Below are 21,117 nucleotides of genomic sequence, written 5' to 3' on the forward strand. Positions count from 1 at the left end.
TCTGACAAGCTAAATGCTTGTGCAGACAGAAGGGCACCTCCCTCAGAGCCTCATCCTCAAGAGGCAGAAAGAACTCCCACTAGTTTAGGAAAGCTACGTTTTAAAAATATATTTACGCATATTCATGGCCATTTTCACTGACTGTGGAAGAGATCAAAGCAGAGGGAGAAGCGAAGGTGTGTGGCCATGACTCAGAGAATCTGTTTCCCCAAGAACATCCAATAGATGCTGTGACCAAGGAGAACATTTGAGACTTCACATAGACCACGACGTGAGCTAGGTGAAGCATTTAGTTTCTCATGCATGTTATTCACGAAAAAGGAACATACAATAACCATACAGCATACACATTGTCATTAGCTCATGATTATCACGTAGAGGGAAATTGCTCCTGTACTAGCTATCCTTAGTATTTTCCACGTATTCGTAAGTACATTAAGTCCTTGGTTATAAATGTCTGGCTAGGGACAACTCACAGTTGCCCTTTAATTTAGGTAAATTTGCTCACACTATGAAATGATGTAACCAGCCCCCACGCACATCAAATCCTTTATCAAATCACCTTCACTTGCTGCATAGGCAGCTTTTAAACCATTGAAGAGGCTTCGAGCCTTTTCCTGCACTGAAGTAAGAAGGGAATGCATCTATTCTGACTTACCCACATACTGGACTCACACACTGGGGATGGAGCGCATTTGTAACCGGGTACTGCCTGTACCCTCAAACCTACAGCTATCCTGTAATAATGGCACTAGCACCGCCCACCGACAAACACATAGTGAACTACTTTATGGTCAGAATCCCTGAAATTTCAATACCATGTATAGTGTTTTAAATTTTTCTTATTTCTTAAGTTTAAGCTACGACAAAGAAGAAAACACCAAGCAATGTTTATTGTGCAATTTCAATAGTTATTTGTAGAATTTTGGCTTAAGAGTCAGACTTCATTCATAGCCATTATAACGGCCAGGTTTCAACAAAAAGCAACAACTGAATTAACTACCTATAAATTCATGATATTTCTTCAAACATCAAAGCACTAAAAGCACTGATGAGTCATGTTATAATTTAAAAATATTTTAAAACTATAAAGATTTCATATATCACTCCTTTTATGAAATAATCAAAATAGTTTGATTTTCTGGAAGAAAATTGCTAAAACAGAGCCCTTCCAACATGTCTACAGCTTCTGCAACACTCTAAAGCAACCGCACCACAGGCGAGGAGGCAGCTTTCACAGTTGCTGGGAGTGTGTGGGCTTGAAGGTGAGGAGCGGACGGGTCATTTTTGTCTGGGGCTTACAGATGGCACCAGGACTCCGCTCTCTGGGTGATTTCACATGGCTTTCACTTTGATCTGTTTCATTTTCATTTGTTTCTTCTCCAACTTCTTTTGCTCACGTCTCAAAGCAGCTTCCTGGCAGGGCAGAGAATCAAATCCAAGTGCTAAGCAAACATTATGAGGAAAACAAAACAAAACAAACTGGAATATTGCCTATTTTATAAAAAACAACAGGCTTGAACCACAAGTGACATTTCAGAAGTTGGTTTATAAAGGAATTGTAAGTGTCTGTGCTGGTGAATGAAAATGAACTAAGCCAGGACACACCACATTCCACTCGGCTTTGTGAGTCCACTTTGAATTTTCTTACAAGCAGGAGACGTTGGGGAACTTTCAGGCAAACCTCATGTGTTTGCTTTAAAAATTTTTTTTTTATTTAATCATTTTATCGGGGGCTCATACAATTCTTATCACAATCCATACATCCATCCATTGTGTCAAGAACATATGTACAATTGTTGCCATCATCATTCTCAAAACATTTGCCTTCTACTTGAGCCCTTAATATCTGCTGCTCATTTTCCCCCCATGTGTTTGCTCTTTAACTTTCCTTATTTATTTATACTTTACTGTGAACTGCATAAAGGTTGGCAGACCTCATTTTATTGTGCTTTGTAGAAGCTGTGTGTGTGTGTGTGTGTGTGTGTTCTGAACTCCTTGAAGGTTTGTGGCAATCTCGCACGGAGCACATCTATTAATACTGGTTTCCAGCAGCAGGTGTTCACTTCACCTCTGGGTCTCATCTTGGTCCTTCTCGGACCCTTAACCGACTGTCAGGTATAGTGTCAGCACAGCCTGTGTATGCATGGCGAAATCCCTAAATTCTGCTGGCTTGTGTAATCTGCTTCAGTGCAATGATCTGGGACTACGCTCACAATATCTCTGAGGCTGCGTGTGTAGATGTTGGCCAAAATGGAACTCCAGGGCAGCAAGCAATGAAGACTCTTGTCCCATCAGGTTACTGACTGTCCATCTCCCCTTAACAGCAGAGATGTTGAACATTAACACCATACTTCAATTTGTAGTGTTCATTGAAAATCCTATTTTCAGTAAGAAATTAGGACGCTATAGTGGAGGGGGGCTTCCAGTATAGTATACTGGTTTCATAGCAAAACGTCCAGGCTATTGTTCAGAAGTATGCTCCTCAACGGATATACAGTAGGAAATGCAAGGGGGTTTCAAATCGCTCATAGAAAGTTCCGTTATCTTTTAATTCCTTTTTCCCATGAGCTTTTGAAGCCCCTTGTTTAAGAAAATGGGAAAGCCAAGAGGGTATGTGCATGTGGGGTATAGTTCTGGACCTCGTAAAGTATGTTTCCAATGGTGATCTGTCCATCAGTGGTTTGGATACAACGACTGTGGGTAGGTTTCGACACTAAACGGCAAAACCTATGCAACTAAACGAGGAGCCCTGGTGGGACAGTGGTTGCTAACTTCAAGGTCAGCAGTTCAAACCCATGAGTCCCACTCCACTGAAGAAAGATAAGGCTATTTGCCTTATTTAGGGATTTCCAGTTTTGGAAACCCCAAGCTGTAGCTCTACCCGGCCAGAGAGTAGCGCTCTGAGTCAGTGGGCTTGGTTATCTGGCTTCCAGGCCATGGCAATCTAACACGTATCCCTCTCCAGCTGTGCTGTTGGCTCGGCAGCATGAAGAACCCAAGCAGGAGGGTCAACACCTCCATGAGAGCTCAGTTGCAAGCAAGCAGCTACAACACATGTATCAAACGTGATGTGCACAGTGGCAGAAAGGCCTAGATCATCGTGTGTATGAATGGGCCAGTGACGTTACCGATTGACTGTAGCTTCCTTCCCCTTTAATTTGTGCACACGCCTACACAGATTCACCTTAACAGTTAATAAGACACCCAAAGGAACTTTTCAAAATCTCCTTAGCTGTAGTGACAAGGAAAGTTTGTCTACCTCCAGCCGGCGCTGTTTCTCCGGATCTTCCTCATTCATGATTCGCTCCTTCTCGGCTCTCTTCTTTTCCTCTCGCCGGGATTGCGCTGCTTCCTGTCTCTGCACGTGCGTCAGCTTCAGGAAGTTCTCCTCCACTCGAGCCCGGTTCTTGTCTGCCTTTTGCTTGCCCTTTCCCCAAGGACCAAAGCATTTCATTAGAAATCCGTGTATCCAATACACACAAAATCCCAGTTAAGTGTGCTTTCATGAAACCATCCCCAAATATCTAGCACTTTCAAGTCAACCAGCTCTTCGCCTGACTCTCAAAACAAAACAAAACCACAAAAACCTATGTGCAAGAAAAGGTGAAACTCAAATGAAAGGGTTTGGGTCTTACTTCTCTGTTGAGTCGGAATTTTTTGGCCTTATCAATAGAGTAGATCACCATGTTCATCAGGGGTAGCAAAGCCTCCATATCCTTGGGATAAGTGTTACCTGAGCCAGGTACTGCAACACACAACCATGCTCTGAGTCAATGGCAGCATTACTTTTGGGACACCCCATTTTTTCTTTTTTAAGTATCAATAGATTTTTTTTCCTAAGCTCCTTAGACAGTTAAAATGAAACAGAAGTCAAGAAATACCAAATTATCAAAGGTCCTTTTTCCTGAAGGACCCAGAAACCATGGGTCCTGTTATACGAAGGGGTTTCAAAAAGTTTATGACAAAATTCCCTTTAGCCTTTAATTACATTTTCCCATGGAATTATTGAAGGCCCCCTCCCCCGTATTATTTAGAGTCTCACCACAGAAATTGAAGAGCCCATGCCTGGCCCCCAACACTCACCGTTAAATGTAAACAACAGTGTCCTCTTAGTGTCAGGTAGCTTTAAAGGTTGACCTTCCCTGCCACACAAAGAAACATACATTGAAGGAAGAGTCCAGGAAAGCTATTTCTCAGCACGCAAGTCCCCCAACACTCGGATAAGTAGCCAGCACAAACATCTGCCCACCATTGAGTTAAGCACCCTCTAATGCCAATATAATCTCAGTAACCCAGAGAACTTTAGAGGTCATCAGACCTAACCATTTATCTGATGGGTGATCGCTTCTGCAACATTCTTCCAAGAAATCTCCACTCTAAATGTAAAGCCTCCCATGATGTGCCCTCCAGGAAGCTAACAGCCCACTTCACATGGGGAGCCAGCAATGAGCTTATTAAGGCTCTTTATTTTAAATAACAGTTTTGCTTTTTTAAAAGAAACATGAATTTTGTTTTGTTTTTAGCTCCTATGGTGTTTTTCTATAAAGGAATATCTGATTTCTTATAATCAGAGTAAATTTAGGGATAATCTGTGGATTATGCAGTTTAATTTTTGATTTCATTAAAGACTTCTTTGTAATCTCTGACTATCCCGCTCTCTCAGCCTCTATTCACAAAAGGCTCGGGGAGTATACAAAGGGATACTCTGCCCCCGCCTAGCTGGGAAAAGAGAGGCAAGGATGGACACACGTGCCACTGTCTTGAGACATGTGGACACGAGGAAACTGGACAGAGAACCAAAATCTAGATTGGGTTTTCATTGTATTGAACCCCCCAGCCTAGGGGACAGCAGTCCTTAAACCAAAAACTTAGGTCAGGACCAGTTCAAAATCAAGCATAAATCATAACTAATTGTGCTTGCCCAAGACAGGCTGTGGGGTCAAGGAACAAATCCAAACTGTGATATTCACAATATGTACACTTGAAGAGAATAAAAAAACAAAAAGCCAGAATTCTTTAGGCAAATTCCTGATAGCACGTTAACCTACGATCAACCAACCATTCAAGTAGGAAGCCACAGATCATTATTACAAAACAGACATATTAGCAATGAATCAAACACAAGTCAAGCATCGCAGATCAGTATCAACTGGAGCAGAAATGAAAGAGCCTAGAATACGAAGGGTAATGAGATTAGCAATTGCACTTTCTTAATCCAGCCACAGCACTGAGCAGACGGTGTAGACATGCAGGGACACATGCAAACTGGGACAGGTTCAATTGCTTGCCTCCTCCAGGTTTCAATGGCCTTGCCCAATGCATGCAGTCCGAGCAAAGGAAAACCTGGAGGCTGGTCACCAACTCCCCTCCCTTATTTGGTAAGGGAGATTGCAGAATCACCCTGCAGGTTTTTCAACACTGAAAGCTGGTGAAGAAAACGGATTTCATTATTTTTATCTCATACGTACTCTTGCATAATTTTTGGACCAGAGAACTGGTCTGAAAAATGAACGGATTCAATCTTGTCAGCATAGTGTGTAAGAAAGTGAACCATCTGGGAAAAAAGAAAACAGAAAACGATTTTTTAAAAGTAGGATCTGATACATTTTCCTTTTTGTCATAGATATTTACCCTTCATTCTTCCTTACTTTTTCCATGTCATTTAGGCCAAAGCTTTAAAAAACTAAAGTTAAGTCAGGAATGCCTCTAAAATGGAATCGATACCCTTACGGGCTCTAGTTATTCCAAAGCTTGTCTCTTCTAGTGAGCAGCTGACAATCGGTATCAAGACACAGCTGGCCTCCTTCTCCACAGTTCCCCACTTGTGGCGTCAACGAACCAAAAAGGCGGTGGGAAAGTTTAACAAAATATTCTAAAATTGATTGTGGTGATGGTTGTAATTAGGCCGTTCCAAAGGTTACCTGATTTATCTGAATTACAATTGTTAGCTTCAATTTGAAAAAAAAACTTTTTTTGAATCATTTTATTGGGGGCTCGTAAAATTCTTATCACAATCCATACACACATCCATTTTGTGTCAAGCACATTTGTACATTTGTTGCCATCATTCTCAAAACCTTTGCGGTCTACTTGAGCCCTTAATATCAGCTCTTCATTCCCCCCCCCCCCAAATTTTTTTTAAAGGATTAAGTTGTCAAAGCATTTTTTACCCACGGCTAACAGGGACCATAAAGTGCTATTTATACCAAATTTACATTGATTTGGTATCATAAGTAATCTAGAAATAATATAAGGTACAGTATATACTTGAGTATAAGCCGACCCAAACATCAGCTGAGGCACCTAATGTTACCACAAAAACCAGATAAAAAATGTGCTGAAAAACTTGGTGTACTGTATATGGTGTACATGAGTATATACAGTACATAGGAGGATGCATATAGGTATATGCAAATATTTATGCCATTTCATATCATGGGTTTAAGCATTTGTGGGATCCTGGAACCTATCCCCTATGGATACCAAGGGATAACTGTAATGTACTAAACAAGAAAGTATGATGACAAAAATCTAAAATATCAGGTACAGGAGGAAGAAATGAAATGTTATTTACCTCCATGGACAATGGTCTCCTCTATCATGAGACAAATCTCAGCCCGTGCCTGGTTACCACACTGAATCTACGGAAGAATCCTGATCCACAAGGAAAGTTGGAGTAGGGGTGGTGCAGAACAGGATCTCAAATTCTCATGGAATCTAGGCTTTTTGGAGCAATGGGGGCCAGATGAACCCATGAAACTACTACTGATGTAATCTTTGGACCCATATCCAAAAACACTCCCTGAAGTTTTCTCAAAACCAAACAGTAGTCTAGCTCAACTAGTAAGGATTGTCTGCATTAAGCATTGTGCTCTTCTAAGATCATGAAAAAAAAAATCACAGCAACTGAATTACTTCCAAGGCTGTCAATCTTTACAGGAGCAGACAACCTCATCTTTCTCCTAGCAGTTCAACGTGAAAGCAACTACTCCACCCTGGCTCCTACGATCTATTGTTAGATAGGACCAAACTGACAAGCCCAATTCAAAACATTAGATAAAAACTAAGAGGCTGACAGACAGACAAACGAGGAAGCAGCACGTTTCTATTAGCGGGGAAACCAGGGAAGAAAGTAAAGGAGCGTGAGAAGGGAGGTCCTCGGTGTCACTCAATTGTATGCGTACGAACTGATGAACCGGTGGATGCTCTACTGTGTATGAAGGGGCTTCAAAAGCGGAATTAGCTGTCCTCCCAAAGAAGCCTGGGGTGATCTGCCAAAATGGTTCGCTACTCACTTAACCCACAAAATCATGTAAGTCAAGAGGGTCAAATCTTCGGGCCCATTTTAAGAACACCTGTGAAACTGTCCAGGCCATCGAGGGTAGGCAGATCCAGTAAGCCTCCGGTTATTTGGAAGATGTCACTTTGCAGAAGAGTATGCCCTTCTGATGTTACAATGAAGGAGCGGGTAGGTGTGTCTAGGCAGACAGTGGGGTTGGAGTCAGGATCCAGTGCTCCAAGAGTGAATTTTTGCTGCACGTGCTGAAAATGCAAAGTGTAATGCTGAACTTAAGGTTTAGATGTGGATTCTCTGGTCACTGATCATATCCAGGTGAACAGGCCTCCAAGATGCACCGCTGGCCTTACAGAGCTCATGGTTGGATCAACCTTCACATGAACACACTGAAAAGGAACCAATTGTTTCTAAACCAGAAGAGGTGGTGGCACAGGAAAAAGATATCCCAGAAGAAACAAAAAATTAAGGTTTTGGAGTAAATTAAGCTGAAACTAAAAGCTAATAAAAGTTAAAAACAAAACTCAGAAAACAATGAAAAGATCACAGAATCACTCCCCATGTGTTTTGAAGCCCTCTCACATTTTCTACAACAAAAATAAAATAATCTCAGGGGAGTCTTTATAGATAAATAATTTTTAACTCACAATTGGACGTAGAAAGTTCAGGTGGCACATGGCTGAAGCACTTGATGGCCAACCCCAATGTTACTGACTTGAACACAACAGCTGCTCAGTGGAATTAAGTAGCAGCCCTACTCTGCCCCATAGGGTCACCATGCGTCGGGACTGACAATGGGCATTGAGGTAGCCTCTATTCGTATATTAAGGTGCGTGACAGTGGGTTTTGTATCACATTGGCTAGGCCAGGATTCCCCATGGTTTGGTAGTTCAGACCTGGTAAGCCCCATGCTATGACCTAGCCCAATGGAAGTAACTCCATCTACTGTGAGTAGCCAAGCAGCTGTAGAAGACTGGGATAGAATGCACCCCTATTCTAGTCACATCCCTGATGCACCTGTAAGGAAGTTTCCTCAGGGGCATGGCTCAATGCTTATTTAAGTGAATGCTGTGGGAAGCTGGCTTGCTTTCTGTTGAGTCTGGACCATGCATCTAGGTCGATGACCTCTAGCTTTTTGATGCTACGGATGTCAACCATGTTCGAGTAATGTCAGTCAGTCAGTGGCCTGCAATATTGCCTGCGGATCTCGGGAGCTACTAGTAACTTATATTTGACATGCTAACTTTGGATTCAGCTGCCTCTAGAGCCTCCGGGGTTCCTGTCAATCCCGAGTTAAGTTAGAGGCCTCCTGCTGCACATCTGACCCAGACTTGAAACTGGACTTGCCCACTTTTGTAACTGTGTGAGCAATTTTATTGACACGCATTTCATAGGCATAGATACACACATCACTTGTTTTGTTTCTCTAGAGAACCCAGTCTACCACAGGTGTTGTTACAATCACACAACCAAAAGGAAGAAAGGGCTCTCCAGACATCCTCTTCTGTACACTTAGAGAGTGCAAAAAATGGACTACAAGATATGCTGAAAAGGATTAAAGTTAAATTCCATTTTAAAAAATTCTGAAAGCTACTGCAATCTCAGGAACAATATTCTTGATTTCGAAAGAACTTTTTGACTAATGAGATTGTCTTTTTAAGAGGTTAATCTCTTTTTTTTTTTGAGGTTAATCTCTTAAAGAAAGAATTTCAGTATTTGTGTAGGAAAGGATTATGTCAGTGGTATCATCATAAAACGATGACCTTGTAGTGTGACTTTGAGGAGGGTTTCTAAATGCCCAGGTCTAAAAATGCACGCCTTGTACTGTACTTACCTTTGCATCCATCATTCCCTCCGTGACTTCTCCCATCTCTGACAGGATGGCCAAGGAGTCCGGCAAGCCATACTTTGCTCCCGACTTCGGTTTATCAGTACAAAACTCACTCTACAAGAAGAAGTAGTGGAAAGTAAGCCAGGTTTACATGTATTGGCCTACTGATGCTAACTACGTAAAAGTAATACAATCATGCTGCGCTACAAAGTTGAACATCGACATGACAAAGAGGCACAGTTTCTTCATAAATTTGAGCTGGAACAGCCTCACATACCACATCCTGCATCTCCTTCTGCAGCCGCACCAAAGCTTTCCGTGTGCCCACAGCAAACACATAGGTATCCATGTCTTCATCGTTCATGGTCACTTTTATTTGCTTAAAAAAGGAAGAAGCAAACAAACCTCACTTTACCTGTTAGGTCTGGTGGCCGCCAGAGTTTACAATGGCCCCTAAGATGCCCGCTCCCAGGCCTACACATCCTTCCTTTGAATGGAAGCAGGTGTTGTGATTCATGGGATAGCACTCCCAGGCTATGTTGCATTACACGACAGAGTCAATGAAAAGAGACAGTGTTCTGGGTGGGCCTAACCAAATGAGCTCTTAAAAAGGTCTCACCCATCAAATCTCTTGGAAGAGGTCTCCTGGAGATGGGTGAGAAGGTCCAAGCAGGGAGTTATATAATAAGGACCCAAGCATTCTCTTGGGAGTGCAGCAATAAAGAAGTGATAGGCTCACATAGGCTACTCAAATCCAAACACCGACCGTGACCTTGTGCAAGTAAACAGGTGTTAGCATTCTAAAATCGTTATGACAAACTGTGTCCCTCCATGTCAAAACTAACTCCTTAAATGTGGACATCAAATAATTACCAGTACATAGAAGCAGGTAAATGTTCACACATGCCCCCTTCCTCAACCTCGACTGTACAGTGAGTAGACCAAAATGATGTGCCAAGATACAAACTGCCAGAAACTCCAAACAAAATTCAGGCAGAAATGGCATGAACCCTAAAAAGCTAAGCATTCAACCTGTCCTCAGAAATCAACAGGTGAAGAATACATACCACCTGGTCACTAACTGGCCTCATCATCCGGGCCAAGACATTCAGTAAGTCTTGTCTCTTCAGGAACTGGAAAACAAAAACAAGTAAGGTAAAGTTGCATCTCTGGCCGCCCATAAAGGGTCTTGGAGGAAGAGAGCCAAAGTCTCAGCAACTAAGCAACCTATTTCTTAGAGGAAAGAGGATCTGGGACCTCATTTTAGCGGAGACTTAAAAAAATCAGAGAATTCATTCACTATATCAGGATGTCCCTACTTACCCTCAATTGGATCAGCATCCCCTCACAGCACACCCGGCCAGAACACCACAGGTTGTAGATGTGCTCATTCTCCTGGTTCAGTTTTCCTGTGCTTGTGGCTTCTTTGTTCGTCCCATCATCCCCTAGGGGCAAACCAATTCATCTGGTTCATGGAGATGTTGGGACCTAGTCACCACCACCTTCACCCAGACTCCCAAATGACACCTTGCAGACTGCAATACCACTGCTACCTTCCAGCACTGCTTTCAAAGGGACAGATTAACACAGACACATTTCCTTTAGTTTTAACATCTTAACATACACACCCTAAACAAACAGAGAGATTCTAGCACCATTTCTAAGTCTTTATTAACTTTATGGTGATCAGCTTAGAGTATAAATTTTTTAGAACAGGATACAAAATGAGGCAAAATCTGCTTACATATCTGCCAAAGGTCAAAAAAACTCCTCGAGAGGTAGAATGCCACAACCACCTCACTGAATTGATTATGAGTTATCTTTAAACGAGTTGCATATTTATCCTCTGCAATTGAGCCACTTCTCCAATAGCAACATAACTGGGCTTATCAGTAGTGCTAAAGAATTTTTACTTTATATTTAGAAATACCTCAAGGACCAATAATTTCCTCTTTATTTAATTCATCAAGTATACAAAAAAGATATTGTTTAACCTCACAAGGTAGACAGATGTATCAAATGAAAACTCAGGGAAAGTGGAAGCAGCCAAAGGCTACTATTTTTCTCTCATATATTGGTGAAAAAGCACTCTAAAATACAATGGAAAAAGTATGGTTTTTGGAAGCAGGTAAATAAGCCAGGGGCCCTGGTTGTGTAGTGGTTATGAGTTGGGCTGCGATCTGCAGGGCTGGCAGTTCGAAACCACCAGCAGCTCTGAGGGATAAAGACTGGGCTTTCTCAGAAACCCACAGGGGGTAGCTATGAGTCAACGATGACTTGATGGCAGCGAGTTTGTTATTTTGGCTTATTATGGTTGCAACTTACCACCAGTAGGGCCCTCAAAAAAAAAAAAAAACCAAAAAAAAAAAAGCAAAAAAGCAAAAACCCCAACAACAAAAAACTCACTACCATTGAGTTGATGCCAATTCATAGTGACCCTTTAGGACAGGGTAGAACTGCCCAGATGAGTTTCTGAGACAGTAACTCTTTATGATGTAGAAAGCCCAACTTTCTCCCTCGGTTTCACACTGCTGAACTTACGGTCAGCAGCCCAATGTGTAACCACTATGCCACCAACGCTCCATTAAGTTCAGTGAAATTAATCAGTCACAAGATGAGAAATATTGTAATTAAATACATAAAAATACAGTAAATTTTAAAAATGTTTACATACACCAAGATCAAACCAATGTGTGCCCAGTACCTAAAGGGTTGAACAGATCACTTGTTTCCTGGAAAAGACTGAATGTGAGGTGACCCCTCCCTCCTACCCTGTGGAACCCCGAAGTCCTCTCAGTGTCTGCCGCACAGGGGAATCTGAACCAAAAATAAACACCCAGAACCTGAAGGAATTTTGCGGGCTTTCCAGTGTTTTAGGAGATAAGTAAAATGTCGATGCTCTGTGCTTGGGCTCGCGTCTTAGTAACTTGCATCGACGGCACTACTTCATTCTTCTCAGAAGCTATTTAGCAGTTATGTCGTGACTAATAAAATAGGAAATTATCTCACAAACACAATTTGGTCTGTTAAACTCAACAAAAAGGGGATCCTTGGGAGAGAAGATGAAAAATAAAAAGTGCATCCTTTTTAGCAGTCCACAAAGTAGCTGGTGCTTCTCATGAGGGGAGAAGAGTGTTCTTCTCAGACTGCTTCCCAGCTGGCAACTGAGATCCCACTGGCCACACTTACCAACTAGAGTAAAGTTGCTTTCCAAAAGTTCTCTATGAGTGTTGAACCAGGCCTGGGCAAGGCGGCTATTTTTGTTCTTCCCAATGATGTAATTCATGATGTAGGCGAGCAGACCAGTCACCATCAAAATTTCAAGATAATAACTCTCCCAGCTGTTCTGGAGGTGTGCAGGGACCTACGGAAGCACAATCATTCTAATTAAAGTTGGCTGCAGCTCAAGGAGGAATGTAACACACACGATGAGAAAATCTGTACACAGTCCTGGGTCCTTTAGATAATAAGCCTATTTTAATTTTTTCTTAGGTTGGCTACAGAAAAGATTGTATTAAAAATAATAAAAAAAGAAGAGATTGTATTATGCTTCATTGAGCACCACCCTCAAATATATCTAATTTGTAGCCTTTTACTCACTCCTTGAGGAATAAAACTAGGAGTACTAAATAAAACCTAGGATTGTAAGCCTCCACGCCAAGCTCTGCCCAGCTCCCACTAACATCCCACCAACACCACGATCAACAGCTTCTAGCTCTGGGACAAACAACAGCAAGGCATTTTGTTGGTTAGCTGGGAATTCATGATCCTGTATACCTACATCAACAATGGTGATTGGGTCTTTACTTTTGCTAGAAGAAGTGTCTGGTTTATCTTCATAACCTTCAAATTCTTCATCATCATACGGCTCACTCTCGGTATCTCCCTCCTAAAAAAATGAGGCACAATTGGTTTTCCTCTACAAACGTGGCCAGCAGCCGAGCCTTGTTTTTTGTAGGCAACACTGTACGGGAAAACAGCACACCAGCAGCAAGCATGGAACACAGAGCAGGTCTATGTATGGCTTCATTAGTGAAAACACAATCATTACGTGGTTAATGGAAAAGTTGGGACTATACCAGAAAACATTTAAAAGAGCACCACCTACTGAACAGAAAGAAAGTTTTCAGGAAATTAAGGTCTGTTAGACCAGTGCCTTAAATTTCAACATCGGGGAAAGGGTTCGTTACACGTGTTATCAATTTTCTTTTCCCCCTTTCTTATCTATCTTTCTAACTCCCTAGGACGCTCAGTATGAGCTCACCTGGGTGTCGGCATCTTCAAAATCCTCCTCTTGGTTTTCATCCTGCCCTTCCAGCTCCACAGTAGTCTCCTCTTCATCATCCTCAGTGGTTATCACCCGTTGAGGAGACTGAGTCACCGAATCATCCACGACATCCTCAAATTCAGCAAAGTCATTGTCATCGTATTCTACCAGGTCTTCCTCGTCTTCAAAATCATCAAACTCTGCTTCAGAGAAGCTCCCAAACACCAACAGGATAACACAGAAAGTGTGGAAGCCTCTCATTGTACCTGAGAAGGAAATTAAAAACAAACAAATAAAAAGCACTCAAATGGACTGTCCTATCAATCAGATTTTGTAAACAGTTAAAAAATGAACTTACAAACCTTTCCTGGTTTTCTTATATTCAATACTATTTAATTCCCCATAGAATTATATAAAGAATAATGAGTTTGGGAGACAGAAGGCAGACCAGACTGGGGTCTAGTCTGGACCACTACTGGTTACCTGTAAAATCTGGGAAAAGTCATTTTAATTTCTTTAAGGTGGGTTCTCTTAAATATTTTTTTTTCATTTACATGATTGTGTATTCAATATTCAACAAGCATTTAATGAGGACTGGTCAGTACTTTATATAGGAACTAGGAAGGGAACCTAACAAAAGGCCATAAAGTGCAACAATTTATGTGGCAAAAAGTAAAAAATAAAGTAAGTGAATAGAAACAGTTGCATTCTTAGTTAACACTAAACAGGACACACACAAAACACATGCTTGAGAGGGCACACACCAATCATCTTTAGACAAGCAAGCATGTGGCACTTACAATACTAAGGGTCAGTGCTGTTCTAAAGATTTAACAACAATCATTTCACCATAACAACCCCTTAAGGAAAATACTTTTACTATCCTCCCCATTTCACAGGAAAGAAAACCGAGGCCCAGAATATACTAAGTTAAACAACTCCCAAGTGGCACAGAGTCATTTGAAACACCCCCCCCCTCCCTCCCCAGTTTTGCTTCCAGAATCCATCATCACTCAGGCTGCTTCTCACCTGTGAGCTGGTGGCTGAGACTGCCTGTTACATACTTAAAGTAGTACTTTCCCAACAAATTGTGCCTATTGTGTACAATGGGATTAAACACACTAACATTTCATAGTTTCATAGGCATTCCACTGTCTCAACAGTTTTAAACCAATAAATGTAAAGAAATCAGATGTGAGACGAAGAGACATGCCAACTGATAATGAAAACAGGACAATGCCATAAGTTTTACCCAAAAGGCAAGGCTTTCCAAAAAAATAAAATAAAATAAAAAGGAGAGAACATTTCATTGGGACTTAAGGAGTAGTTAGATTTCAACCATCAAATCTATTTCAGATATATTTCTACTTGTGTCCTCTTATCTAACCACTTTACTTACTGCCTTGGTGGCCCAGTGGTTATAGGTTGGGCTGCTAACTACCAGTTCAGCAGTTTGAAATTACCAGCCACTCCATGGGAGAAAGAGCGCTTTCTGCTCTGAGAAGAGTTAGTCAGAAATTCACAGGGCAGTTCTACTCTGTCCCATAGTACCATGATGAGTTAACATCCACTGATGGCAGTGAGTGATCTGAACACCAGCCCTACAGGCTGACCGACAGACGTGTCCATACAAACTTCTGCACAGGATCCGGTAGTAAATGTTTTAGGCTCCACAGGGCACAGATGGTCTCTAGCACTTATTATGCTTTTAAATAAACCTTTAAAAGTGTAAAAACCCTGAGGTTTCTTGACCCCTGCCCCACCATCACCTCAAAGCCAATAAGAACCTGAATTTCCTTATCTGAATACTACTATCAACCCCATCTTCCTTGTTGGGAAAGAACCCCAAAACACACAAGAAATCTCATTTCTTCCATTCCCCTACCTTTGGAATCTATTATTCATCAAATCCTCAAAGCCACCCAGATGTTGTCACCATCTGTGGAAGAAGGGTTCTTCCCGTCTCAATTTTCTCCCTAAAGCCCATGGTCAAACTAAAATACAAGTTTGTTACCTAAGGATTCAATAATTATCCATGACTAATCAATTTTCTGCAGAACACTTCCTGGCTTTCAGCTTTTCATAAAATGGCCATGCCCTATCCTGTTAAATACAGCTCACCCCACTGAACTCATCACCATACCAGATGCCATGCTGAGATAAGTAAAACCTGATCCTGAAGGGTCGTAAACGTGTGCAGTGCTCAGCCTTAAGGGTATGTATTACAGTATGACTCAGAGGAGCGAACGTTTAAAACGACTCGATTAAACTGAAGGCACACCAGAAAACACAACTTTACTTTTGGTCAATTAAAAGTAAATTGTAGTTACTTTGTAGGTCATGATTATGAGTAGTTCCATTAGTTTCCGTTGTATTTTTGAATGTTTCTATGCTGTACTTTAGTAATAAACAGTTTTAAAAAACAATGAAAAGCAGGGTGTCTGCTCGCAAGGAGAGGCAATATGGGGGCGGCAGATGGCACAGAGTGCTGACAGCACACGTTTCAGGAGGTTGATAGGATGGAGCCATGGGGTTTGTAGAGGCAAGTGGAGGACATGAGGTTGGTAGGGACAGCAGGGACCAGATCACTTCTCTAGATACCATGCTAAATAGTTTGGGTGAGTAGACCCAATGGAAGGATTTTAAGAGGGAGTGTGACATGGGCAGTTGTGAAATTTAATCCTGACAGTTCTTATGCACATAGTGTTAACTGGAAAAAGGTACTTCAGGCAGGACAAACAGGAAGACACTGAGCTAATTCAGTAGAAGGGACATCCCGCAGAGAAGGGTCACAAGGAAGAGAGGAGCCAGTCAGGATACAGTATAGCACCGATGAAACACTTTTTCTCTAGTTCTTTAATGCCCCCCCCACTATTATGACCCCAATTCTACCTTACAAATCCGGCTAGACCGGAGCATGTACACTGGTACAGAAAAGAAATGGAACACAGAGAATCCAGGACAGATAAACCCTCTAGGACCAATAATGAGAGTGGCAATACCAGGAGGGTAGGGGGAAGGTGGAGGGAGAAAGGGGGAAACCAATCACAATGATCGACATATAACCTGCCCCCCAAGGGGACCAACAATAGAAAAGTGGGTGGAGAAGGCAGTCGGTATTAAGACATGAAAAAAATAATTGATAAATTATCAAGGGTTCATGAGGGAAAAAACAAGGAGCTGATACCAAAAGCTCAAGTAAAAAGAAAATATTTTGAAAATGATGATGGCAACATATGTACAAATGTGCCTGACACAATGGATTGTGCTAAGAGCTGTAAGAGCCCCCAATAAAATGATTTTCTTTTATAGTAGAAGATGAAACAGAATTGAACTGGAGGTGGCCGGGGGAATGGAAAGATTTGAGAGAGATCCCAGAGTTTTAGTTGTCAGCATGAAGTGATTGAATAGAGACGGTCTGGGGAAGAAGAGCTGGGGTGATCCCAAATTTTGGCTTGAAAAATAGCTGAACAAGACCATTCTGACTGGGGCAAAAAGTGAAGGGCGTGCAAGAGAGCAGCAAGGGAAGCAAAGCAATGAAGTCTCTGAGGAGCCCCAAAATAGACTAAATGAGGAGGGAAGGGGTTGGCATCTCGTCAGACTAGAATGGAAAACATACATAAGGGTCAGCAGACAGACCTGGAACTATTTATAGGTCCTTTTTTCTTCTTTTCATGTCTATGTATGTAAGACAGGCAAGATAAACAATTCGAGGAGAAAACAATGGGGCTGATGGCAGGGAAGAAGGGGAAGTGGGGGAAAGGGAGGGGTAGCCAACACACCCAGAGACAAGGGGACAAGAGATCTAAAATCTATGGTAGGGTTCATTAGGGCGATGTAGCTGAGAGGAATGCCTGAGAGCAGAATGAAGGCCACACATTACAGTGGGACAGGAGGAAAGTAAAAGGAAATAGAGGAAAGAACTAGGAGGCAAAAGACATTTACAGAAGTATAAATGTACTTGATACAACTGGTGCAAGGACTGTTATTAGAGCTATAAGAGCTACCAATAAAGCGATAAAAAAAAAGACCATGCTTAACAGAGAGCAACAAAAAAAAGGAGGGAAATTGGGAGAAGGTAATATATTCACATAGTATCTGTTGAAAGGGTTTCAGGCAGATTGGGGGGCGGGGATTAAAAAAAGTGTTGCTACAATGATTTCAGTTCACACATGTATGGGCTTACTCCAAACAAAAATGAGTTTAAACATGTCTCTGCCATTAGTGTATGGCTGCTGACAAGTTCTCTCAGCAATACCTGTCACAGTCTTGTTAGGGTGCCTTCAAACAAACAGTTCAACCAAAAGTACCTTCCAAAGGGATCGACTGGGCCAGTTAAGTTCTAGGTAGAGAAGTCTCAGAAAGAAGGTATGGCAAATGCTCTTTGGGATTTCAAAGGGGTAATCTTGAGATTTTCTCAAAGGAAACAGAATGCTCATAGAGGCTTATTAGGGAGAAGTTTCAAGAAAATTAAAAATTGCATTGGTAAGAAAAAAGGCCAGGAAAATTGTGCGAATTATTTTTCCATCATATCAATGCACCTGTTCATTCTTAAGAGGGTAGCAAGGGTTGTCCTATGAGAATTCCATTTGGAAACTTACCATCCACCCTACAGTCCTACTCTTACCCCTTCAGACTTTTTTGGTTGTTCCCCAAACTCAAAGAACATTAAAACAGGAACACAATTTGGGTCCCTTGAGTATACCAAAGTGCTGTTTTGATGTGGTGTAAATCAGTGAATGCCTAATTCTTTGGGAAAGGGCAACCAACCTTTCAGAAGTACATAGACCTAGATGTTGAGAAAAAGCATCACATTTGATATTTTTAACAAAGATTTCTATGAAATTATAGCAATACTTTTTTATTGCACTTATATTAGATAATTTACATGTACTCTTGCACACATATCTCTAAAAATAAGGTATTGTATGTGAACATGTAAGTCTGGACACAGGCCTGAGGATATAGGCCTGAGCTTGGGATGGAGACAGTATGGGACTAGACCAGATCTAGTTAGGTAACAAAGGAATCAGTCATGTGTGGGGATGTGTGTGTGTATGTGTGCGGTGGAGGGACTCCAGCCACAGTGGTATCGTAGAAGTCAAACAAGAAACACATTGAGAGAAGCAAAGCTGTTTTAATTGCTGCAGAAAGTTGGAAACAATAAATGGATGAAATGTTAACAAAGAAATAATTAGCGGTAGAAAGCGCCTTGCACTCTGCGCCACCATGACTGCACAATGTGCATAAAAAAATTCACAGGGCAGTCACATCTACTCCTAAGTGCTCATTACTTTGCTACAACAGTAGCTGTCTGCAGATCATTTCACAAATGCACGGTCAAATTAAGGAAGCAATAGTGCAATAATGTTTGATGACAAGTCATGGTGTATTTGTGCCTAAAAAGGTCTTTTTTCATTTTATTAGGGAGTTAGATATCCGTGTTTACAATTACACATTGTGAAGTATAATAGGTGTAAAAGAAATCTTTAGTGGCAACTGCAGGACGCAGCAAGGATGGAAGTCAGAATGCAGGGAGGGAAGAGGGTGACAAAAGTACGCACCAGTCTTTCAAGGTGTGCTGGGATAGTGAGCATTCTCCATTTATATTGCAGTTAATTTTCAGTTAAATATCAAACACCAATGTCTTACACGCAGAGATGCTCAATGTACTCTGAATTAGTCAAAGTTCCTAAGTATCGGAAGGTACAGGTGTCATAAGCTACAAGCTATTTCCTAGTATTTGGTCTGAGATTAGCACCAGGGAACATTTTGGGAGAAAACATGGTTGCCTTTTCAACTTCAAAGAGGTCTGTGATGTCTACACACATCCCTAATTTTCTTTTATACTCTTATTAATGAATGCTCAAGAGTAGTTATTTTCAGCTTCTACTGTTCATTCCAAGGGTCATCAATTCCCTAAGTTTTCAGCTGCAAACAAACTTTCTTCTCTAAGTTTTCTGGCTTTTCCTGTTTGGACATATGATCCAAAGTGTAAGAAATACGAAAAAGGAACACAGACCTTGAGGCAGTTAGATCTGATTTCAAATGCTGGCCAGCTCCACCATTTACCAGCCTCATGACCTTGGACAAATCACTTAAAAGTCCTTGCTTGTCATATGCAAAAAAAGGGAGAGCGTGAAAGAGCTGGGGGGGTGGGGAGAGTGGGTGTTTATCGCTCACTACTTGCTTCATAGGGCTATAGTGAGCAGTAGGGGAGCGCCGTGCCAAGTCATGTAGTGGGTCCAATTCCTTTGTAATTTCAAAGTACATGATTGAAGTCTTTTCAGATTCTAGCCTTAAACTTTTAGAAATGGGAATAATGAAAGGTTTTACAAATAAAAACGAGAACATTGACATTGGGGTCCGATCACTTCAAACTAAATGTCCACCTAGAAGGTTCACCCCAAGGAAGCATTTCTTAAGGTCACTTCGGCTTGTAACAGGATTCTTTCAAGGCTATTTAGGTTAAAATTATCCAAGCCATTTTGCTTTCCTCTCAGAAATGGACCTGTCAACTCATTTCTCACTGGGACACCCACCAGTTTGGAGCCTGCTGGACAGGTAGAGGGCTGAGGCCCAGCAAGTCTGGTTTGATTTCTCTAGCTCCTCCCGCAATTCCTCGGGCACCGAGTCCAGGAAGTGGGGAAATCATTCACAGCTCGCTGCCAATCGAGGTTAGGCCTCCCTGATATGGCCACAACAGGTGCCCGCTGCGAATCGCGTCGGTGGACTGGCATAAACACACGTCTTAAGTCCAAAATAGTCCAACAGGCTTTCCACAGAAGCTGTCTCTGTTAACCATTCGTGTTGAACAGTCGTTCCATCAAGGGGGAACGAATTCATTCAGAAAGCTGCGCTTTGTTTTTCGTACGGCACCCTCCAAATTTCTTCTCACGTTGCCCTTCTGGCCGCTATTTGGATCACTGCTGGGGGCAGGGCGGTTCTGCAGACCGTTAAAATCCCTCCAGCCAAGCCAAGCCAAAATGGGCCTTGGGGTCAGTGGGCTTTGTATTACACTTTAAAGAGGCACGGGACCGAGGCGTGCCACCTCGGGCCGGACTGAATGGGGCTGGGGCGGGAAAGGGGGCAGGGAGGCCACGCAACTCTCACTGCCCGGCCGGGCCCGGCCCCACTACCGCGTCGGGGACCGCTCCCTACCTGTACCGAAGGCCAACACCCTGCCCCGCGCTCCTGCGGCCGCTAGCTCTACCCCGCCTGCCTCTCGGCCTGGCCACCACCTTCGCCGTCGCCGCGGTGACTGCCCACACCCCCTGCCCGCTGCCACTAGGACACAGCCAGATCGGCAGCTCGGTCACGCCGCGAAACTCTTCACGTAGCCTCCGCCACCCGTTACGTAGAATGCGTACGGCCCGTCTGCGCCTGCGCGCGGCCAGGAGGGCGGGAACACCGCCTCGGAGACCCCGCGAGATCGTCCCCTCTCCGCTGCGCCCCCGCCCCTAGCTGAGGCGAGGTGGGGCTGCTGGGAAAATTACATAATCCCCGCCCCTGGGCCGGAAATGCTCTGGTTGATCGAAGTCTTCGCCACTGGGCTTACGGCAGGTGCTCCGGAAGCTAAAGATGTCCACGCGGGACCACGTGGCCAGGAGCTTGCGGCTAAATGTGGCCCGGGTCGTTTCTGTCTGGGACTAAGTTTAGGAGGATGACGTTTTTATTGGCGTGTTCGCCCAAGTCCTGTGCTCTTGGGATTTGGGGGCCGCT

The 21,117-nt window shown here is 42.6% G+C and overlaps 1 protein-coding gene across 2 annotated transcripts; it reads right to left on the reverse strand.

The window, feature by feature from the left end:
* Nucleotides 1-104: 104 nt before the first annotated feature.
* On the reverse strand, nt 105-20,747 carry CCDC47 (coiled-coil domain containing 47). Of its 2 annotated transcripts, none has more exons than XM_075562070.1 (13): nt 20,557-20,747; nt 13,393-13,661; nt 12,910-13,017; nt 12,318-12,492; nt 10,452-10,573; nt 10,196-10,261; nt 9,406-9,507; nt 9,132-9,242; nt 5,472-5,557; nt 4,087-4,145; nt 3,639-3,748; nt 3,263-3,430; nt 105-1,416 (listed from the first exon to the last, which is right to left on the reverse strand). In XM_075562070.1, exons 2-13 carry the CDS (start codon nt 13,654-13,656, stop codon nt 1,336-1,338), a joined length of 1,452 nt encoding a protein of 483 aa, XP_075418185.1. In that variant the 5' UTR covers nt 13,657-13,661; nt 20,557-20,747; the 3' UTR covers nt 105-1,335. The 2 variants fall into 2 exon arrangements, with proteins under 2 accessions (XP_075418185.1, XP_075418186.1); XM_075562071.1 differs by lacking the exon at nt 20,557-20,747 and adding an exon at nt 19,938-20,371.
* Between the last annotated feature and the right edge of the window lie 370 nt (nt 20,748-21,117).

This window comes from Tenrec ecaudatus, chromosome 10 (assembly GCF_050624435.1).
Source record: "Tenrec ecaudatus isolate mTenEca1 chromosome 10, mTenEca1.hap1, whole genome shotgun sequence".
Taxonomy (NCBI): Eukaryota; Metazoa; Chordata; class Mammalia; order Afrosoricida; family Tenrecidae; genus Tenrec; species Tenrec ecaudatus.